Source organism: Nyctibius grandis, chromosome Z (assembly GCF_013368605.1).
Source record: "Nyctibius grandis isolate bNycGra1 chromosome Z, bNycGra1.pri, whole genome shotgun sequence".
In the NCBI taxonomy this organism is placed as follows: Eukaryota; Metazoa; Chordata; class Aves; order Nyctibiiformes; family Nyctibiidae; genus Nyctibius; species Nyctibius grandis.
In genome coordinates, this window is record NC_090695.1 from 83793867 (window position 1) to 83815847 (window position 21981).

Sequence of the window (21981 nt, forward strand, 5' to 3'; positions counted from 1 at the left end):
ATGAAGGGACGAACACTGTGAGATAAACCACATACTAAATTCTAGTGATGAAATACTATAAAAACATGATGTCTTCAAATAAAGAAAGCTAGTGGGTTATTTCCAGCAAAATTTGCTGAAGATGTTAGAAATCATGCATGATTTTACAGTGACATTTTCTGAAGAACCAAGAGAAAAAAAACTGTCAGGCTACAAAGACTTACAGAATTCAGCTCACTAACAGTAAAATCAGAAGGTCACTAGGTTAAGTGGCTGATGTGGGAGATGACAGAAAGCCATAACAAGGTTCTACAAGCAGAAAATATTATATCATTTGATTTTTGACTCTTTCGAAGAAAAAAAGAAATGTACAACAAAGAATCTTGTTATCATACTTTCTCACATTACAGGCTACATCTTGCAAATACTCCAGCTATCCTAAATAGTACTATATTTGACAGCTTGATCCTTAGAAATAATAATGTTGATATTATTTAGTGCTAGAATTTTTGCCTTTAACTAACATTGTTTCTAACCATCATAATACTGGCCTAAAAAGACGTTTGAGAACCTGTAATTTTCCTTTATTGGAATGGATTAATCATTATTATACTGGCATAGTTGACTTAAAAAAAAAATAAAATTAAAATCACACAGAGTTCCAAAAGAGACATTTAAAAAAAATGTTTTCTTTCCTTGTCTGCTTCAGTTTAAGCAGGGAAGTCTGCGCTCAGTCCCATGGTCGCTGGTACTGACTGTTATTTTGGCAGCATGCCTCCCAGGAAGTCGAGCTTTGATTAGACTACTCGTGGAGGAGAATACTATGCAGAAGAGTAAAAAATGTCAGAATAAAGTTCAAAAGCAGAAAAAGATACAGCTAATCTTTGCCCATGTGCACCCTGTTGTGCACAACATCCTCTTTGTTGATCAACAAAAAACACATTAAAACATCCAGGACAGGGCACAAAATACTAATGTGAATAACGGCTGTTGAGATGACTAACACTTTTATTACATATTCAGAACTGAACACTCTGGCCAGAAACCGAGCCAGAATAAACCAGAGTAGCCTCTCTGGAAGTTAATGGAACTATAATGAATTACACCAATTGAGAATTCAGAGTATTATTCTGGGATAGCTTGCTGGTGAAATACAGAAAACAAAGCAAAAGACTAATTGCGTGCTGTGCGTGAACGCAGTAATTTTAAATTGTATTTCCTGAAAAGGTAGCTGAATAATACAATTACCTGAGAAACACCTGGAATCCTTCTTGACCATTTTTTTCTCTAGTAAAAGCTGTACATAGTAATTTTATATTTTTTTTTTTTAATTATACAAGAGGGCTTAGAGTCAATTCCTCTTTTCTTTCCCCACAAGCTTTGAATTAGCACGGAAAAAAGCATCACCATGACTATTCTGTAAAACATTCAGTTTTGACTCATTAACGCACCATATCTATCCCAGGATATGAAATCCCATTTGATACAATACATCTTTCCCAATTTGGAAAAGGCAAACAGAGTGGCGTGACAGGGATTTTAAAATTCCTCAGATCCATGTGCATCCAGGGGATGATTTATCCCGAGATGCAGCCGCAAATTAGAGTGTCAGCGTATTTCTGAATGGCAACAGCAGCAGCGCAGATCCAGCCTGGGCAATCGGGAGACACCAGACTGCTGGAAGGAAGGGTTTGTGTTTTGATTTGCCTTCTGGTTTCCTACCCCAGATACGGCATACAGACATATAGCTCAGGTCAGGGTTAATGCACTGCCGCCGAGATAAGGGTCAAGACTGACTGAACCAGCGGCTACTGTTAACAAATGTGATTTCCCTTCTCTCCTATGCTAGAGCATTTTAGCAAGCCACAGTAAAGAGAAGAGGATGAAGCAGGACATAGCTTACCCTCACCAAAAAGTGGTGCCACTTCTTCCTGTCTGACATCCTGTTCCGTAAAAAAAATAAAATTAAAATGCAACTTGATCTGTCCTTTACTCCTACTACTCCTTGCTGCAGAAGGATGCAGTGGCACAGAGTGAAACAGGCACGGTTCCTTCCTTCAAGCTCGTAAAATTGCTGCAAAATCCTTAATCTGCACCACAGATTTACTACCTTGTCTCCTACCAGAAGACAGGAACTGTGGGTCCTGCCCTCGCCCTTCTAAGGCACATCTCCCCCAGACAGTGCGGTCTCCCTGTGCCCACTCCTTTCCTTCCAGCTCAACAGAGACTTGCTGACAGACAGTCTCCTGCTCAGGGGGAATTTACCAGCGAGTTATTTTAAGGCAACTTTGCATTGTTTGTGCAGAGAAAATTCTCCTCAGTAGGCCAAAGACACAACCTTACTAGGGCCGTAGCTTTAGAAAACTGTTTAAAGTGATGTGTTTTAGCCATAAAATACAAACATCTCCTGAAAGTGCCTGCTTATTTGGATGCTCAGCACAGCTCTTCAACGTCTACGCCACTTCAAAGAACAGAGGAACACTCGCAGAGCTGGCCTTTCTCTGCACATAAAAGTAACTTCAATCCCCCAAACATCAGCCAAACCTCACAAGCAAGCCATACACTGAGCGATGATATACTACCTACACAGGGATGACTGTATTTCTTCTATCCTTAGTTATCCTGTCTTAGGGGATAAGCAGGCAAGCAATGAATCAGCTCCTCTCCTTAGCTCTCCAAAGCTTAATGACTACCTCCTCAAAGGTCCAGCATGAGGTGGACAGGACTCCTCCTCTCAGGATGCAGTGAGCATGATGCGTGTTCCCGAGGTAACATATGATTTTCCATCTATTATTTTGCCAGATTATCAAAATTTAATTATGCTACAAAGCTAATCAGCATCAGTTCTCAGACATTTAAACAGCTTATTGATGTTCACATGCCTAGAAAGAAGGTTTTTTTTCCACTGGGCAGTTCCTGAGCCAAGTGTTGTAACCGAGTAAAGAACAATGCATCAGTAAGCAGCTCAATAGCCTAGAAAGTAATACAATTCACTCAAACAAGCGCACAAATGAAAGGCCAATCACAACGACCTTGCCGATCCTTTGTGAAAATGACCGACATCAATCTCATGGTCCAAATATCTTAAGGGTAGCTTGAAAGCACTCATAGCCCTTAAAAATTCCCCAGTGAGAATCTTCTAATCCCTACCCTGCTTCACAGGCAAGACACTCCTGACATGATGGGACTCATGACAAAGATCTGATTTTACCCTTGGTCTGATGCAGTCAATGTCACCAGCCTGCAATAAGTGGGGTCAGCTGCTCAGTTTAATGGTTAGCTGTGCAACACCTTTCATTTCTTTCTCAAAAAAATCAGTTTAGATGCAGGGAGGTGGGAAACTGAAGATCACATTTCCATCATTTATGACCCACCTCCACCTCTGATGACAGGGAAGAGATAGATGTATTCATGTCACAAGAGCCAAAAATCTTTATCAAGTCCTTGGTGGCCAGAAGCACTTTTTACATCTCCCTAAAAGTTATAAAATTCAACTGTTTCTTGGAAATATAAACTAGAAATTCCAGAAAGAAAACCACTCTCTGTTCCCCACTTTGATGAAAAGACAAAACATGCTCGTAAGAGAAGCTTCATTTGCAAAAGTTAACTGCACAATAGGAGCTTATCCCTCCTGGGCACCCAGAGAGGATGTGTATTTAATTTTCTTCTATATCTTGATGGTAATTTGTGCTTGCTTAGTGATTTGTTAATATTCTCAGAGCTTACAGACACTTGGTAGAACACATTCCTAAATTTCACTGCTTAATGATACGGTTTTAAGCACAGGGAGAGATAAAAAACAACAAAGTAAAATAAAAATAGGGCACATCATATAAAAATAAGTGACAGCACAGTGTAGTGACTGGAAATTCATTTAATCTAGAGGTCCATCTGCATTTTACATCTACCCAAAGACTCCCAAGTTTCTCATCTTCTCTATAACTCAACGTCAGACGTGGAGCTGCTCTGTTACAAAGTGTCAGTTGAGCTTTCTACACTTCTGAGCCCAAAGTCTTAGCTATCAAACAATCCAATATAAAAGCAACTGTAGCTGTATTTGTCCAATTGATAGTATTTCAACAGCCATAATTTCCAAAAAGCCAAGCAGACATTTGTCTAACTTACCATCACCTCTCCCCCACCATTAAATCAACAGCCAAAGGCATTCAATTAGATCAGCAGTAAAGTCACTTCTGTTCCTGTACCATTTTCTCAAAAATAGACCATTTATACTTTTTTCTCCTTTCTCCTCTATTTACCCTCAAATCTTTTGACATCCTCTTGCATGGAGGATACTTTTCAGTGCTGTTGTTCGTCTGCTTGCGAGGCATGTGTTGTATCTCTGACCCCCGTGGCTATGTACCAGCATTGCTTTTCAGGAAGCCAACTGTCCACTTCAGCAACACTCCTGAAAATCTACCGCTTAGTCCTTACGTGCTACTCCAACACACGCAAGACAAGAGTCTTAACTGATATGTCAGTAATGAATCACCACCCAGTTACCTGAGCATCTAGCTCTAATAATTCAACCAGAGTCCTAAAGTCGATGGTTAAGTTAGGTGCTGAATCCCCGTGATAACTCAGCTGTTAAGAGTATAAATTTCTTTTAAGGAATAGGGCTAAGCCATGCCAGTGAGAATTTTCTTTTTAAAACCCAGGTAGGTGACAATATTTGAGTTGACCTTTTTGCTGAACAGAACGGAAATCGAATCAGATGTAATTTACAAGCAGCTTCAACTGGAGGACAAGTATCAACATGTTTTTAATCTCCTGCATAAAGGCTCATTTCTCACGGAGCGGCCACACAAATGAGCAGCAGTGTTTCACAGGGAGGTTTGTTAAGCACACCTTGCTACGTGGTTTAAAACAAGTGAGCACTGGGAAGTGTGACTCAGATTTGCTGTTGTCTAGTGAGGAAATCAGGGAACTGAGGCTTCAGGCAGCCTACAATCAGTCTCAGTTAAAGCAAACGGTGACTAAGTGACAGACCTTCGTCAAGGAACAAGTAATGAACTGAACTCTCTTAATGCTAATTTGAACCAAGGAGCAGTGTTTGAATAAGCTGTGGATGAGGATTCGTCTTTGGATACAGACGAAAGCTGATGCCAAGCAATTAATATAAGTGATGTTTCACAGCAAACGGAGAGGCAGGTGATGTTTGTCAAACAAAAGCCCTTGCTACTAAGCTTTGTTTAGCACTAGGACTAAACATAAAATGAATATGCTGTGTTGCAATTACACGCCAAGAAAAGCAGCCAGGTAAAAACCATAGGCACTAGAGATGTACACACAATTCTGTTTTGCAGATTTTGAGGGATTTTTTTAAAAATAAATTGGCCAATAAAATTATTTACTTCCAAGTATCCTGTTTATATTGTACATCCATTTTTTCTTTCCCCTATTAATATGGTGTTTCTAGAAATCCCAAGAAAAAATGCTGCAAACCTTTCACATTTAGAAAACAGGAGTCATTGGAAGCCAAGAACAAAGTATCTTACTTAACAAAGGACATCCAGTGGTTCACAAAATGCAACTGCTTTGGAGTAACAGCATTTCCCTGAGATGCTTCCAAGGTTGCTTGTGGGGTTCTCCACTTTGAATGCTCCTTCTTACTGCACACAGTCTATCACAGTTAGATTCCTGCCCGTGGCAGGGCAGTTGGAACAAGATGATCTTTAAGGTCCCTTCCAACCCAAACCATTCTGTGATTCTCTGTCACATAATGCAATGTATGCTGTTTCAAATACGAAGGCATACATTTTGCTGTCTGCTTCATTTACATTCCCCTTAGCATACCCTGGATCAATGATGCAAGAAGCCAGTGTCTCACTTCTCGGAGACGTGTCCCAAATCTACACCCTTTTGCTGTGAGACATATTCCTTCCATGTCTCCTGGGCCACAGGGCAACTTCAAGGAAGTGACTGAGTGTTTTCATAATAAGCTTTCTCTCTTCACCTCTTAAAGAAAAAAGACAGAGCAGTCACCTTCATCAAAATTCTGAAAGTCTTGTTTGAATTTAAAGACTGCATATAAAATGTTTTGATGATTTCAGGAGGAGTGATGAGCTACTAGCGAACCACATAGTTAATGATACTGTTCCTATAACAGACCAAGTTTTATGTGTAACTAAAGAAGTTAATATTTGGTGAGGTGTAATGAAATAAACTACTTTTGAGTAGGGAATAGACAACAGCTTTATTTTGCATTTAAGCTTTTGTATATTTTCTTTCAAATTACTTTAATGTCTTCAGCAAATGAGCTGCATTCACAAAACATGGAAGTGGTAGAACAAAATTAAAATAACCTTAAGCAACTGAGAGCGCCCAGAATGCCAACATCACCCTTACGCAAGGACTCCTCGAGGTTACAAACAGGTTAACCTCTTTGTTTCTCACAGTGTTTCTCAACTCCTACTGCAAAGCCTTCCGATTGCCTGCCTCATATGTTTCCCAGGAAAGGTCTTAAGGAAATTGCTGGCAATCAGATACTCATGACCTGACCCTTCTCTCCCAGGAACCTAAGTAATGAGTATCCTTGTGAGAATTCAACACATGGCTATAGATTAAAGAGCTATATTTTCCTGACTGAGACAACAGCTCACAGCATGGCTGATTCCAAACAAGCATTGCTTTTGTCTTATTGAATTGGAGACAGTTGCAGTTTGCAGGATCAGCAGATGGAAATCTAGGGACAGCACTGTATAAGCAAAAACAACAGTTTAGCCAGGTAAACAGACCTGGAAGATACAAAGTCTCAGCTGCTGGAGCAGAGCTAGGCTTAGCAGTCAAAGCACTGCTGGGAGGTGTTCTCCTACCAGCTGAGTTTATTTTTCCATTTGAAACAAATAGGTGCCTTACAGAGACAAAAATTAATTTCCTGTCATAAATGGGTTAACTAATGACGAGGCTGTAGGCAAAGGAAGGTGCATGGTGAGAGGAGGATGAGGAAAACAAATGAATGTGGTGGTAGGTATAAAAATTACACAAAATGCTCCTCTGATTTGCAAAAAGGTGGTGGTGATGGTGAATACAAACTAGTATTTTACTGTCAAAAGCACACGTAAGAGGGATTTGTGCAGTATCAGCAGTTTTCTCTAGTAACCTACAGACCTCAGATCTGAGGAAGAAAAGTTACACCAACATAAAACGCTGGTGTTGAATGCAGCTTTATATGAAGTTTAGTCTCTCCTTATTTTCCTGCATTCTACATTTTTCCACCCAGTTCATCCTCTCCCACTCACACTTACTGTTCTCCCCACTCAGGCCATACTGTCTTCTGAAGATGGCCAAAACTGAACACAACAGCCTGCTCTGCAGAAGTTCGAGCGTAAGAGCTGAGATAGTTGGTCTTGCTTGAATTGGTTGCATGCAATAACCTTCCCAGCTATTGACTGATTAATGAAATTATGGAAGTTACTTTGGTCACTCTCAGAATTTGAGATTACTAGCTATCAGCACAGTTGCCAATGAGGTGTTTATTCCCTTTTGTGCTAAGAAAGTTTAATATTTTTACTAAATGAAAAATAAACTCTCCTCTCAAACTAAACAAAGGAATGGCCTTGGGAGGCATCTGAAATTGGCATAGTAAGCTGATTTTCTGCCATGGACATCAACACTGCAGACTAATTTGTTTTGGTTGTGTTTTTCAAATGATTAAGTTAGTTATTTGGTTATGAAAGGCTAAGAAATACTATCATGAAATAACTGGCAATTTTTAATTTTTATTATATTCTTAGCACATTCCAAAATAATGGTACATATAAACATGCACCTTTTTTCATTTCGTTTATGCTGATTTTGGACACAGAGGGCTAAGCTCTATACTTTAATCCACATTCCTTAAAAATATAAAGTTAAAAATGGGCACCCATTTTAATTTACACTTAGATATCCAAATGTATGCACAAATTTCTAGAACAATGCGTACCCAGCAGCTCAGTGAGCATCCAAATTTTGGTTGTATGAAAAGAGTGATAGTGTGCCTTTTCACATGCTGACAGAATTGGTAATGAGTTATGAGACATTAATGACATTTTTATAAGCTACAAGGAAAGAAAAGGTTAGCAGCTTGACTACAGGGATACCTTCTTGGGAAAGGTGAATTACTAGGTTTAAATTTGTGTAGAACACAAAAGAAGGCCCAGTGATGTCAGCATGATGATTAATCCCAGGTAATCAAGATCACACCTACTAACTGCTGTCTCACAGGAACATCAGAAAAGCTATCTCTAGGTAAACACTTGTGAACTGGGGATGAAAAGTGCAGAAAGACAAATCCATCCCTGATCATGCTTTTCTTTAGATCTACCCTTTTTAAGGAAAAGTTAGGTCTTTAGCTTCTACGACAGGGGAGTCAGATTGAGGATGCACAGACCCACATCATTATTTTATCTGAACATATAGCTTTCAGATAGAGATTTAATCTAACTACAGTAAAAATGATCCTGTTTTAGAACATATATTGCAAAATACTAGAGAGGGTTTTTTTTAACCTGTCTTCCTATATATATGTGAAGCTCTGAACCTCATGAATTGCCATTTTGCTCTTTACACAGCAGTTGTCACATTATATGTGTCATACAAGAGTAAAATGAATCAAACGTATAAACAAATATGTAAATAAAACGAGGCTTTTGTAAGCATAAGAAAATACATTCTCTCTCTGTTTCAGATATGTTGGGTTCTAATCTCCACCCAGTTACAAACAGCAGAAGACAGAGTTTATGATCCTTTTGATTTGGCGTTATACCTTTTGCTCCCTTTAATTTATACACTAAGTCAAAAAACTAATAAGATGTTGTTGACAGCTCCAGTTCTGAAAATGTCTCTCCTCCACCAGGTCACATGTGAGTAAGCTGTCTTTCAGAGTGTGTAACTTAACGTTTGATCTCCTTGAACACAGGCTTTGTAACTGATAGCTTCTTTATGAGATCAATTGGCCTGTTGTGCATAAAGGAGCATAAATCAACAAGCTCAGGTTAATCTTTAAAAACAAGCAGAATATAGAGAAAAGCACTACAAAAACTGGAGTGATAATTACAGATGTCACCTGCCTATTGTCTCCGAATGATTTTAAAGCCATTTTTTCCCTTCTAAGTTTTACAAATGCCTAATATTCTACATGAAACTTGTGTATGCAATGTATGTAGTGTTATGCAGATTGAGGAAAAGGGTCCTGGAACACAGCCTTTCATCCTAAAGATGAAAAGGAACTTCTCAGCTTTCCAGCACAATGCTCAACAAAAAACTGCTATCCATGAAATCTGGCATCATGCCAAATGATTTCTGTGGCATTTGTGTATCAATTAGAGATATCATTCAGGGTTTCTACTAACAAAAGCAACTTTTTTCTAATACAGTTTTATCACCTCACCCTCAATATCTGTTAGATTGATCTATGTCCTGTTCTAGGGATAAAAGCTAAAGGACAAATAGTACAGTGATTTTATGACAGCATCTGTTACTTGAGATGGACATAAATAACGAAAATACCCAGTAAAAGACGCAGGATAGAAGAGGAGAGAAGGAGGGGAGAAGTAAAAAAAAATCCAAAAACCCAAACACAAAAAGTTTAGGGGAGTATTATTTCATGACTTTTACCTCACGGAGCAAAGGGATTTCCTTCTTTTTAGTCAAAGGCATTTTACAGGATTAAAAGAAAAGAAAATCAGTTTCTATTCTTATTCTATATCGTACGAAGGTTTTGACATTTCTTTAGATGCAAACTATGTTTCCAATCAAGTATTCATTGGGTTTGAAGAAACAAAAAAGGGCTAAAGAAACCAAACCCAAGCAGGGAAACCGACTCTTAACTCTAGCAAAGGCCCCCAGTCTCAGTGTGAAGTTTAGCTGAGAAAATTTCAATTTAAAAACAAGGATGCATGCTTTAACCTGGAAAAGCAATAAATCAAGGAAACAACCATAGGTTATAGTGCAATCTTCAGCAACCCAGCTTTTAATTGAGATAGGCTGTTTGCTTGAATGAGACATTGTAGTATAGATGGGAAGTAATTATGAGAATTATTACAGTGAATGTTACACAGGTGGCCAGAGTAAAGGCCTTTCCAACATTTTGTCAGAGAGAAAGCAACATGCAAAATTCAGAAGCAGAAGCTTGTTGCTGTGCAAAAAAAAAAAAATAAATCAGTGTGGGTAAACAGCAGTGGAAACTTTTGATCACTTGAGTCACTACCAGCCATGACAAAACACACATGAAACGTGAATTTTGAGAAGGGAACCTACAAAATATTAATCTTCAAGTGAGAAGAGCTGTTACAAGGTGTGCAACAGCCACAGGCTTCAAGTCATGCCAGCAAACTTAGCTTGAATGTGCTGCTCACTGAACACAAGACTCTCTGGTCTGCAAGAATCTGCAGTATCCGGGCTTTGTTGGTTGCCACTGATATGCAGCCTATGCAATACCTGAAGATAAGGGCTTTTATCCTAATGTCCAAGATTATAGAAACTTGCTATCAGTACCCCTGCAGGAACCATCTTCCTCAAGAACCACTACTTCTCTTTGATGAAAGGATACCTCTTCAAGAGCTGATACTGCTAAACCCAAGATCAACTCTTCTAAAATACATCCATATTTCCAAGAGGGAATGGAATACAAACACATTGTTATTTTCATGTGAATTGTCTTCTTTGTTTTCAGTATTCCATGAAGTATACTGAAACATATTTGATGCCTTTTCTTCCTGAATCACATGTCTATATAAAGCCATCCAGACACCAAAAGCAAATACCTAGCTTTGTAAACATGCACAAGAAAACTATCATAATAAACAGTGTGAATACAAAATAAAAAATTTGCATTAAATTAGACCTGGTTATTATTTACACTAAAAGCAGTTAAACCATAATACTTACAATGAAGTAAAATATCCTTTGCAAAAAAAAAAAAAAAAAAAAGGCAGGGGGGAGGGAAAGAGTCTGGCTCAGTTTTACCTTCCCAAAATAACCCCCAGGAAAAGTAAACCTCTGAATGTACCTTCTGGTGAACAAATTTATGACCTGCAACTCAAAGAATTGTTTAGAGCAGGCATGTGGCATGAAGTTCATAATGAAACTGTGTGATAGAGTGGTTTCATTGGCAGGTTTGCACAGGTGAAAATAAAGCACTGCTGTCACTGTACATTGCATTCGGTAATTTCTGTGCTCCACAATACATGTATTGAAGCATATTTTTGTATAAGAAGAATAACTATTGCTAGTTCTTTTAATTACAACAGATCCCAAAAGGACCATTATGCTGGATACTGAACAAACACACACAGAGTCTGTGACTTAAAAGCACAAGAACAGAAGCGTTAGAATGGAGATTACCCCAGGCAGGTTATTGATGACTGGCAGAAGTTTCCTATTTACCTGATAAGTAGTTGTTCTTTAACTGTTTATTGAAGGAGGATGAAACAGAGCAGGGCTGCTCGTGGCACCGCTCCAGCACCACTAATGCTATAGTTTCACAACTGATGAATTACATTCTCAACCAACGGGTGTTGAAATAGGTCTTCTGTAGTTCATGAAGAAGGCAAAACAAAGGAAGGGTCCCACTGAACTAGTGCTGTCTCGTAGTCGGTCAAGTTACAGGATTTCACAAAGGAAACAAGCATCAGAATGTGCACGCTCAGTGCAAAAGTGCCTCGACTCACAGAATTTATGTCCAGCTCTGCTCTAATTACAGCCTGTTGGGTACACGTCAAACTGGTGTGAAATATGAGCAAGAACAGAAGGAGGCTCTACATTTCCTTTATGCGTCCCGTAGGAACATGTTGGTACTCCACATAAATACAATGAGGATTTGTTATCTCTGCCTAATGCTGCTTAATACTCGCAGGCTCTCAAGCTGTAGCAAAGTACAGCACATTTTGAAGAGAAGTAGAGGGAACACCAGAACTCCAGCAAGCCGGGCACAAATATATAGATAGTTCACATCCTTAGGGGAAAACCTGTTTATTCATGGAAGAAGATAAAATTTATAAAGGTACTGCTTCATTAATGAATTTGATTTTGATATTTTTTTTTGAATGACTGAAACTTCATGTTATTTGTTCCTCTTTGCATGGATACATTAAACCAAAAGAAAAAATATTAAATAATTCCACCTCTGTTCACAGAATCACAGAATCAACCAGGTTGGAAGAGACCTCTGGGCTCATAGAGTCCAACCATTGCCCTGACACCACCATGGCAACTAGACCATGGCACTAAGTGCCATGTCCAGGCTTTTCTTAAACACATCCAGAGATGGTGACTCCACCACCTCCCTGGGCAGCCCCTTCCAATGGCTAATGACCCTTGCTGAGAAGAAATTCTTCCTAATGTCCAACCTGAACCTTCCCTGGCAAAGCTTGACGCTGTGTCCTCTTGTCCTAGCGCTAGTTGCCTGGGAGAAGAGGCCAACTCCCACTCCGCTACAACCTCCCTTCAGGTAGTTGTAGACTGCAATAAGGTCTCCCCTGAGCCTCCTCTTCTCCAGGCTAAACAACCCCAGCTCCCTCAGCTGTTCCTCGTAGGTCAGAAATAGGTTCAAAATGTACATTGCTGAACTGTTTAAAGGACCTTTGTTTTTAAGTGGAGATAAAAAAAAACAGTGTTCATGGAAGTTAATTAAGACTGGAAACGATTCTAAAATCTGAGTCTTACACTTTAACTTAAATCTGATAAAGACAGTTAATTTAATGATTTAAGCAGAGCTTTAACTACAGCTCACCAATGAAATAAAGTTCCTTCATATGTAACTTTTAGTAATATGTGGATAATACACCAACAAACATTTGTTAATTTTATATTAGTCAATGCTGTTGCACCTAACCTGCAGTGTGGTCATTAAATACTTTACTGTTTTGATCAACCACCAAATTTAGTAATCTGCAACAGTCTTACCAAAGCATAAATCCATTACGATTATATCACCGTTATTAAACCACTTCACTGAATAAATAATGATTCATTTAGAGGCAACCACATTTCACCTACATCACTTTATATACACTGAGCACGTACAATAAGAAGGTCTATGCAGATATATAAGCAGTTTTGATAATTTTCATACTAATATTTTAAAGTAATACCTTATTAATCCCTCAGTGCTATATTCATAACTGGATTTTTAAAAGGACATGAAGCATATTGATATTTGTGCTGTAAACACATTTTGACCATGGCACCTAGTATAACACAGAGGGAAAGCAGTTTGGCAACCGCAAATGTATTACAGGCATAAAACCATTAGGTTATGGGGGGAAAAAAAAAAAAGGATCAATATGAAGTTTCAGAAAAAAGGTATCTACAGCTTTAAGGGAAAGGGAAATGAGATTATTCCTTGGGATGAACCATTTCCAATTACAGCTTGACAAAAAAATAAACTAATAATTTAAGCCTGAAGTAAATTAAAATGTCCATGTTCTAAAACTCCTTAAAATAGGCTTTAAAAAAGAAGCCTTTACAGATGGAACTTTAACTGCACAGCACAGTCGGGTGCTGTTATAACAGGCATTTTTTTTTAATAACTTTGATTAAAGCTTATTAACCAGCAGCATCAAACCATCAGTGGTTTGAAGTACACAAGAGAATTAATTAAATTTAAAGGGCCACAGCCTCCTGAAGGCACAACATGTAATTTCCAAGGCAGGAATCTGAATGAAAGGGATGAGAATATTTGCATAGTAAAACAGTGGAAAACGGCAAGGTGCTTGCTCTTATTTATTTTAGGCATTATAGTGAGTTTATTAGAACCAATTTTGAATCTGTCCTCATCATCAAACACATAGAAAAGTATGAGTGTTGAAAGTCTAAGGATTCACTTAATATGGAATATATCCATACATGTGGCAAGAAACACAGAACATAAAGTTTCATTTAATCCAACAGGCCAGATCATGAGATTCTTCCTTACCCCAAGGAACAGTAACTTCCACCAATTTCAATGTCACATATGAGTAAGGAATTCATGGGCAAAAGAAAACAAAATGGAGAGAAAGCAAGCTGACTGTAAATTGGTGCCTAGTAGCCTTGTTTTGTCTAAAGGCAGCCACCTATAATAGCATTATGACTGAAAATAATGCTAATAGATTGTAAAATAATTTATTCCATTGCTTATCTCCCACCTGCTATATTATCCTTCATATCTACTATAGATTTCAGTATATCACATCTTTCCCTGCAGTGCTGTCATACACCTGGGAAGAGGAACAACCTTCTCTTCTCTGGTCATCTTCCAAACACCATGAAGAGGTAAACTATTAGCCTTCATCTATCTTTCTCTACCCCTGTCTTAAAAGCTCCCTGACATATGAACCACTAAAGTATTTTTCAGTTAATAAAAGGGTTTCATTTGTATGACAATGACATGGTTGCTAATCATGACATCAAATGATGTTTTCTTAGTCTGATAATCTTACTGTCATAGGAAAAAGGACTCAATAGCTAAAGGAAATAATAACAGTAAATTTAGCACTGAGCAGAAGAAAGAGGAAACAGTAACAGCTGGGTTGCATTCTGGATCGTCCTTAATCAGAATAAGGGCTTCTGCATTCTAAAATGACAGAAACTTCTTGCATCAGTGTGGTGGCATCATGCTGAGTCACCAAGTCACTCTTGTTGGCTAAGAGAAATACAGACTGGCAATTTCCAGTAAAAAAAAACCCAGCAGGTCCTGTTGGCAACAGAACATGAAAAGAACTAGTTTTATTCCAATCAACATCCCTCTGTAATCTTTCCAAGACTGCTCTAGGTGCTTCTCATCCGTGTGCATGTATCATTCTGTCTACTGCCACAGGACCTAGGGGTCCCAATCAAAAACGATGACCCTAAAAATGCTAGACATCAATCAAGCTACACAAAATATCAGATATTTGATTAAAGGGTTGCAGTGCAAGACTAGATGCAAAGCGTGAGGGAGGAGTGAAACAACGAGACAGCACATCAGCAGTCTCAAGGGTGAGGCGCCTGCAAAGTACCAGCACTGAAAGCAACAACTATATCTGGTTCTGGTGGCTCAGCTAGAATCTTACCAACCCTGGAGTAAAACAAATAACAAAACAAATCAAAAGCATCCAAAAGAATTATTCATACATCCACATTCATGAAGAACTGCTTAACAGTAGGAGGATTTCCTTCCTGCCCTCTTTCCACAGCAGAAACTCTCTCAAACAAGAGCTCACGGGCATTTACAAAGACCTGGCACATCATTTATAGCTGCTGCTTAAGAATTTATTAAAGTGCAGTGAAAGCAGGAGTTGTGTGCCTTTTTCAATCTCGCATTCACAGTCCTAACCAATATGTACTATAAATTTCCCTCATGCTCATGGCGTGATGGGCAAAGCTGCTGTATCAAAAGACACACAGTACTATTTATCAAAGTTGTACTATTTCTAAAAGTTGTACTTATACACATCAGCTGTTTTCCTGAGTGCTTTACACTAAAATACCTATTAATTCAATTTTAATTTGCTCTTTTACAATAGAAAGCATTAACTACATCAGTGTACAGATTAGAGACAAAACCTACATTGTTTCAGTTGACTTTGGCTTTAAGCTATGAAATGGAAACTGCTGTCAAAATGAAAATCATAAATCATATCTACAAATGGTACTATAAGTGCCAAAACCTAAATTTTTAGGTAAACTTTAAGGTTACGGTTTAACTGCTATTGTAGGGAAAAGGCCTCTACACAAAATCTATCTGAGGCTAAACAAATAAATGTAACTGCTTGCTGTGCAGAGGTTGAAACCCCACCTGATAGCCTTGCTGTGTGTTCATGCATGAGCAAGCTCATTTTTGTAGAAGACACAAGAAATGGTTTTATTCTGCAATTCATCTGCTGTTATAGAGGAAAAGGTGTCCTGGTAACAGCCATTTGCACTGCCCAACATAACATAGGTTGTGTACTACTTTTAAGTTCATGCTTATATGAACAAGACCTTGTCTTTTTACTAAAAGCATGCCATCATGATTTCAACACTGGCAGTGATGGACAGAACCCATCATAACCTGCTCCAAATGTTCCAACAGTTAATTAACCTGGCAGTAATAACGTCTCACTTTTGTCTTTGTCTAGTATTAAATGCTAGTTACTCGAGTTATTAAACACCTATATCTGCTGGATGGAAAGACCATCTACAATGACATCATTTTGCAATGTCGTCTCTTTTAGACCGTGAACACAATGATCATTTAAGATCCTTCTCAGCATTTCATTTAAATCATTTGCTAATCCCTCCACTGTTATCACAATGTTATGCTCCCCAACTTGCTAATATTTACATTTTTTTTCAAATCTGGATGTCCAAACTTGACATAGCACTGCATCAAGGTGCCAAATCATACCTTGACTCAAAATCACAGTCCCTTTTGCCATAACTTTGCAAATCTGCTTATTTTCACACTCAATGTCTTCTTTGATTTCATTTTTAATTTTTTTAATTTTAAATCATTGCTCTTCAGAGAACGGCCTGTATGTTCTTTAATTTCCAAAGCAGCCTTACGCTAGACCAGTGGTTTGCTATCAGGTGAGGCAGGTAGCACTGGGAAGTTACAAACTGATGAGAGGTCAGGCAGAGACCAACTGAACTAACGTGGTTAAGCCCAGGCTGGTTTCTGCAAGGCCAGGCAGGACAGTGCCACCCTCCCAGAACAGGTGCAGTATGGACCCGAGTGAAAATTTGTCCAAGTAGCTCTTGGCTTTGCTAGACGGGTCCACCTGGGGAAGACGATGGCAATCCCTGGAGGTACCCAGCTTTATGTGGCAGAAGGAGCTAGACAAAGCAAAGCCTGAGGCATTGTTGGTTTTCTCAAGTGAAGTGTACTTGTCAAAGGACTGGAAATCACGGCATCACACTGTGTTAGAATGCATACGTTTTGTTTATAATTGGTGCATCACAAAATGCAAGCGGGTTTATATAAACTATCTTCAATTGCACACTCCACAGATAATAGGACGGGTAACGTTACGTTTTGAGGTATACGTATCACCTCATTTGCATGTATTTTTATCATGTGTTATGTTAATTTCCATGTTCTAATTTCTTGAATAAAATGTGGTGCAGCATGATATCTTATGCAACTCAGTCTACTACTTTACTAGTTTTACCTTCATCAGCCAGCTGGTAATCTCATCACAGAAGACATGAGTACCTACTTTTCAACCTCCAGTTTCTACGCCTTTACAAAGATTGTAATTATCCATTCTTACTCTTTTTCTTAAAGTTTTTCTTCATTGAGTCTTGTTCCAATATTTGCATCAGATCAACACCAGACTGATAATACCCATAACTGAATGTGTCATTTCATTTACTTTTTTCTTTTGGTAAGTAGCAGCTTTTTTCCAAATCCCCTGGAATGCCCTCAGTGCCCCAAAACTTCTAGAAGAAAAACAATTATTGATGGTTAAGCAAAATCCTCAGCCAGCTTTTTAAAGTCTGCAATTCAACATATCCTGACTGGCTAATATTAAAATGTCTGTATTTCACAGCTGCTGTTTCACGTTCCGTTTAGCTGCTAGAACAGAACTACGTTATGACACAACTACACCTAGTTTTCCCCCTCCAAACACAAACCAAAAGCATCTACTGGACACAGCTGCTTTTTCGATTACTAGCGATTTTTTTATCATTGCAGTAATAGGCCAATAACAGCTGCATATGTGTTCTCAACTGGCTTGAAGACTGGTTGTTTGCCTCTACATCCTGGCCTGAGATTCTCTGCCTTTGTACCATGTGGCTTTCTTCCTGCAGTCCCTACTTTTCATTTATGACAACCAGCATCAGCTTCCCACTTTTTAGATTTTGGACATGCTCATATACAAATGTCCACTTATTACATGTATATGTGTGTGTATACAGACCTGCCTTCACTTTCGTTCAAAGTAGTTTTTAAATAATGACCTTTTCTCTTGATTGTGGCTTTCACCAATATCTATGAAAACATTCTCAAAGATCTTTTAATTCTGATTGACTCCTGCAACCCACACAATGACATTCCAAACCCAAAAGGAGAAAAAATGTAATGCTGGACTAAGAGACAGGAAAACTAAGGTAAACAGGAAAAATCCAAACATTATCTGTATTAACTTTTATGCCTTACAGTCCTCGATGCTCAACGTAGCTATGAGTTCCATTATCCGCTCATGCCACTGACCCCTGAATCACTGTCTTCTTCAGAGACACAGTCTGCCTCAGGCCTCTTTTGGCACATGAAAATCCTAGACCACACTAAGTTATTCAGTTCCTATCTGTGCTCCATGGAAAGAGAAAGCTGTGAACACAGGAGGAGTATCAACTGACCTAAGCGATACTCATTGTGCAGGTTCAAGAATGCCATTACCTTGAAAAACTTGCGCATGCCACCCAAAGGATTATGTTTATAGTCTTGATATTATTTGCAAATTTTGCAGTTGAAAGAACTCTCTAGTCATGATCAAAATCCTGAGTATTGTATCCCTCAAAGGCAACAGAAAGCACATTTTTGTTTACAACTCAAATGAAAATACAGTTGCTATTTTTTTCCTATAACACTGATCAGTCCAGTCCCTCCTGATTGCCTGAGTAGAGTAGTGAGGGTTTTTTTTAATTTTTAAATACATATGTCTATCTCAAATCTCTCACTGGGCTAATGAAGTCCTACTGAATCTAGCAAAAGAATCAATATCTTCCACTTTTCCTTGCCTTTTCTCTAAATGTAAAGTATTTCTCCTCAGTTATACGAACTGACCAAATACCACTTGAAAGCAAAAATTTCTGAAGAGCACAGTACAATATGAAATTATTTCTTTCAATGATTGCACTTTCTCCTTTTGTCTGAAGCTCTATCTGCTTCATAGTACATCAGAAAGTTCTCAAGAAACCGGCTCATATGAGTTACAAATCTGAATATGACCGGCATCAGGGTCTTGAACACTTCTGGTTCCCAGTATGCACAGTAAACTGCTGTAACAAGTTGTTGTCTTGATTACCTTTACCTATGGTGGAAATAGAAAGCTCCAGTGAGAGAACCCATAGGGAAGTTTATATGTATATAGAAATATATATTACTATATGGCAAGTATCAATGCAGTTTTAAAACTCTGATGGCATTCGTCCTTCTTATTCCTACTGGTTTGCCAAAATATGCCAAAATTTCTTATGATTCACGGTTAAATATCTTGTATTGTAGACTGGGCAATTGCTGTATCCCATACACTTTACAAGTCTCTGGTCCTGGAAAAACTAGTCACATTAAGTTTCATGAGCATCTTCATCAGGCCAAAAATTCACCGACAAAACTAATCCTGCTGTAAATATATTTTTATTCCATTTATGCACATAGCTCTTTTTAATAGCTGTTAAACCTCCTCTCTTTGCCCTTTTTAAACACAATTGAAACTGTGAGGAACTACATTTTACATTTTAGCAATCATTGCGTACACATCATGATTCCTAGAATTTAAAATGGAATTGTTGATGGTTCAGATACTGTTAGACTGTCATTAGTTCTGCAAAGTATGTCATTTGTCACTTTGGAAGAAATGACAGTACCTTCACTTGTACAACATGCTTTTAAACTTCCTCACTAATTTGAAAATGCCAGTATTATACTCTGCTTCGAGAGAGACATTTTTAAGGCTTGCAGGTTGGCTTGTCACAGAGCAATTTGTCAGGTAGTATTTTGTCTTCATTAAGGTTTATTCACATAAAGTGATTGGCCTGTCCGTGATATTCCCCAAAGACAATACATTCTGTCTTACCTGATGGTAATGAGGCCTGTGTTAAATTTTCACTCTCCTCATCAGTGCTGCCACCATAGTCATTTTCTTTCCCTGTAGCCATCTGAGTGGTAGCTATGCTATCTCTAGGAAAGAAAAAAAAAAGAGAAACAAAAAAGCACATCTTTGCCATCTATTATTCCTGAAAAGAATTTATAATTATTAGGCAATGCAAGCTGATACACAACAATATAGCGACCCCATGCTGAACAGCTTAGCATATTCATAAACAAGGACAGACAATAAAAGGTAAGTTAAGATATAAAAATGCAGGACAAAAATAGCAAACAAATTAAGGTGTGTTGTAGCATTAGAATGATTCATCCTCTTCAGATATTTTTTGAAATAAAAAGTACATAAGAACATCTAGATTTAGATACTTTTGTTTCCCAAAGGACAAAAGAAATCAAATAATTCAGGGAGAATGCAAATGAAAGTACCACCTATGGAAATGGCAGAGACATACTGTGATTGGAAAATCAACTGCAACCTAACGGAAAACAGAAGAGGACAAATTCATTGAATATTTAGTTCTTGACTACAGCGTCCAAAGCAATATGCTGCCATTTGCATTGACACCACAAAGAATGCTCTGCTTTCATGACTAACGTTGTTTTGGACAACCAAGCACTTAGCCAAGAAGAACCATCGCTCACTGTTAGAGACAAAGAAACGGAAACTGAGCTAAACTAAAATATGTATCAGGTATGATACCAAGTAACTCAGGAAAATTAAGAAATACCTTGTACATTTGGCTTCTGCTGCAGATTCTTTAGCTTCGTTCAACAACTTCTGTAAGTTTCTTATCTTTGCCTTCTTTTCATTCAGCACCAAAATAAACCGGTTATAAAGATCTGCCTCTAGTTCTTCTTTAGCTTCCACACATTTTTCCAGCCTACAATGTAAAATTAACTGTTACACTATTTCTTTTTAAAATCCCCATACCAAACCATGCATGACTAGTCCAGCATATTGTGTCTGAAACAGGCCAGAAGAAGCTGTTTTTCACAGAAAAGCTCAATGAACTTTGCTACCAAAAGGGGAAAACTTTCTCCTCGTGCTTTTTTTCATAGGTTCTGGCACACATGCATCTGAGACAACTAAAATTTAAATAGGCAAGTGTTCTTTAGTTTCAATGCTGAATTCACCAGAGTGGGCATACCTTAGCAGGATACACATAACGAGATTACAAACGCATATGAATAAGCTTAACAGGTCCCAGATCTGGACCTCACAAGGCTGTTGATGGAAAATGGTCAGGCAAAGATCTGTATCACTCACGTCTGCCTGGGGAATCCTGGCAAGGAAAGAGTTCTTGAGCTATCCTAGTTGCCCGAAGTATTGGTGGTCATCTCAGCCCATGTTGGAGTGGAGTTGACTGTTTCTTGTTTGTTTGTTTGTTTTCCTCCTGTTCAAATATATTTCAAGTCATGAAACAGTCAACTCCACTCCAACATGGGCTGAGATGACCACCAACACTTCGGGCAACCAGGATAGCTCAAGAACTCTTTCCTTGCCAGGATTCCCCAGGCAGACGTGAGTGATACAGATCTTTGCCTGACCATTTTCCATCAACAGCCTTGCGTGTCTTGTTCTGGTGATCTGGCAAGGTAGAGAAGCCAGTTCCTGGCAAAGCTCAACAGGACACTGCAGCAACACCTGATGGCAACTCTAATCCCTTACAGACATTCAGGCAAATACAGTGCTAGTAACTCCAGTGCTGCAGACTCCATTTAGAATTACACAGATACAGAGCTGAGAGCTTGGTACATTTGCAGTCACCACTAGGCAGATTTATTTTTTTCCCCCTGAATCAATCACAATTACTTGGTAAAGGACTAAACACAATATATATAAAAATGTTTTAAAAGTTCTTAATTAGTATCTTCAGAGTAAAATATTCTTCAGGTTTTTAAAGGTTTAATGTGCACCTGTAGGTAGGTCGTTGTCAATAAAACTAAGAACAATGCAAATATAAAATTAAGAATACAGATGTATACTGTCTCATAAGCAAAGCAAAACTGGAATATAAGCAAACAGGAGCACAATAAATGAAATGACTTATAGTAAATGTAATCCTATATTTACTTCTTGTTTTTCGTAACTTTTTACACCTTGGGTTGAACCACAAACAGTTTGATAGCTCTGTTCATAACAAGCAAATAAACATCTTGATAATCTTATTGATCATGGTAACTACAGTATTATAGCAAATAGTCATAACTTATAAACAACATGCTTTTCACCAGCCTGTGCA

General features: G+C 38.3%; 1 protein-coding gene across 1 annotated transcript in view; it reads right to left on the reverse strand.

Annotated features, from left to right (window-relative positions):
• XRCC4 (X-ray repair cross complementing 4) overlaps positions 1–21981 on the reverse strand; it is a 182216-nt gene that overhangs the window by 79069 nt on the left and 81166 nt on the right. Inside the window, exons 6-7 of the mRNA XM_068422815.1 lie at positions 20467–20619; positions 19707–19810 (exon numbers count right to left, since the gene is read on the reverse strand). Coding sequence (XP_068278916.1) covers positions 19707–19810; positions 20467–20619 — 257 coding nt within the window. The remainder of the gene's footprint in view (positions 1–19706; positions 19811–20466; positions 20620–21981) is intronic.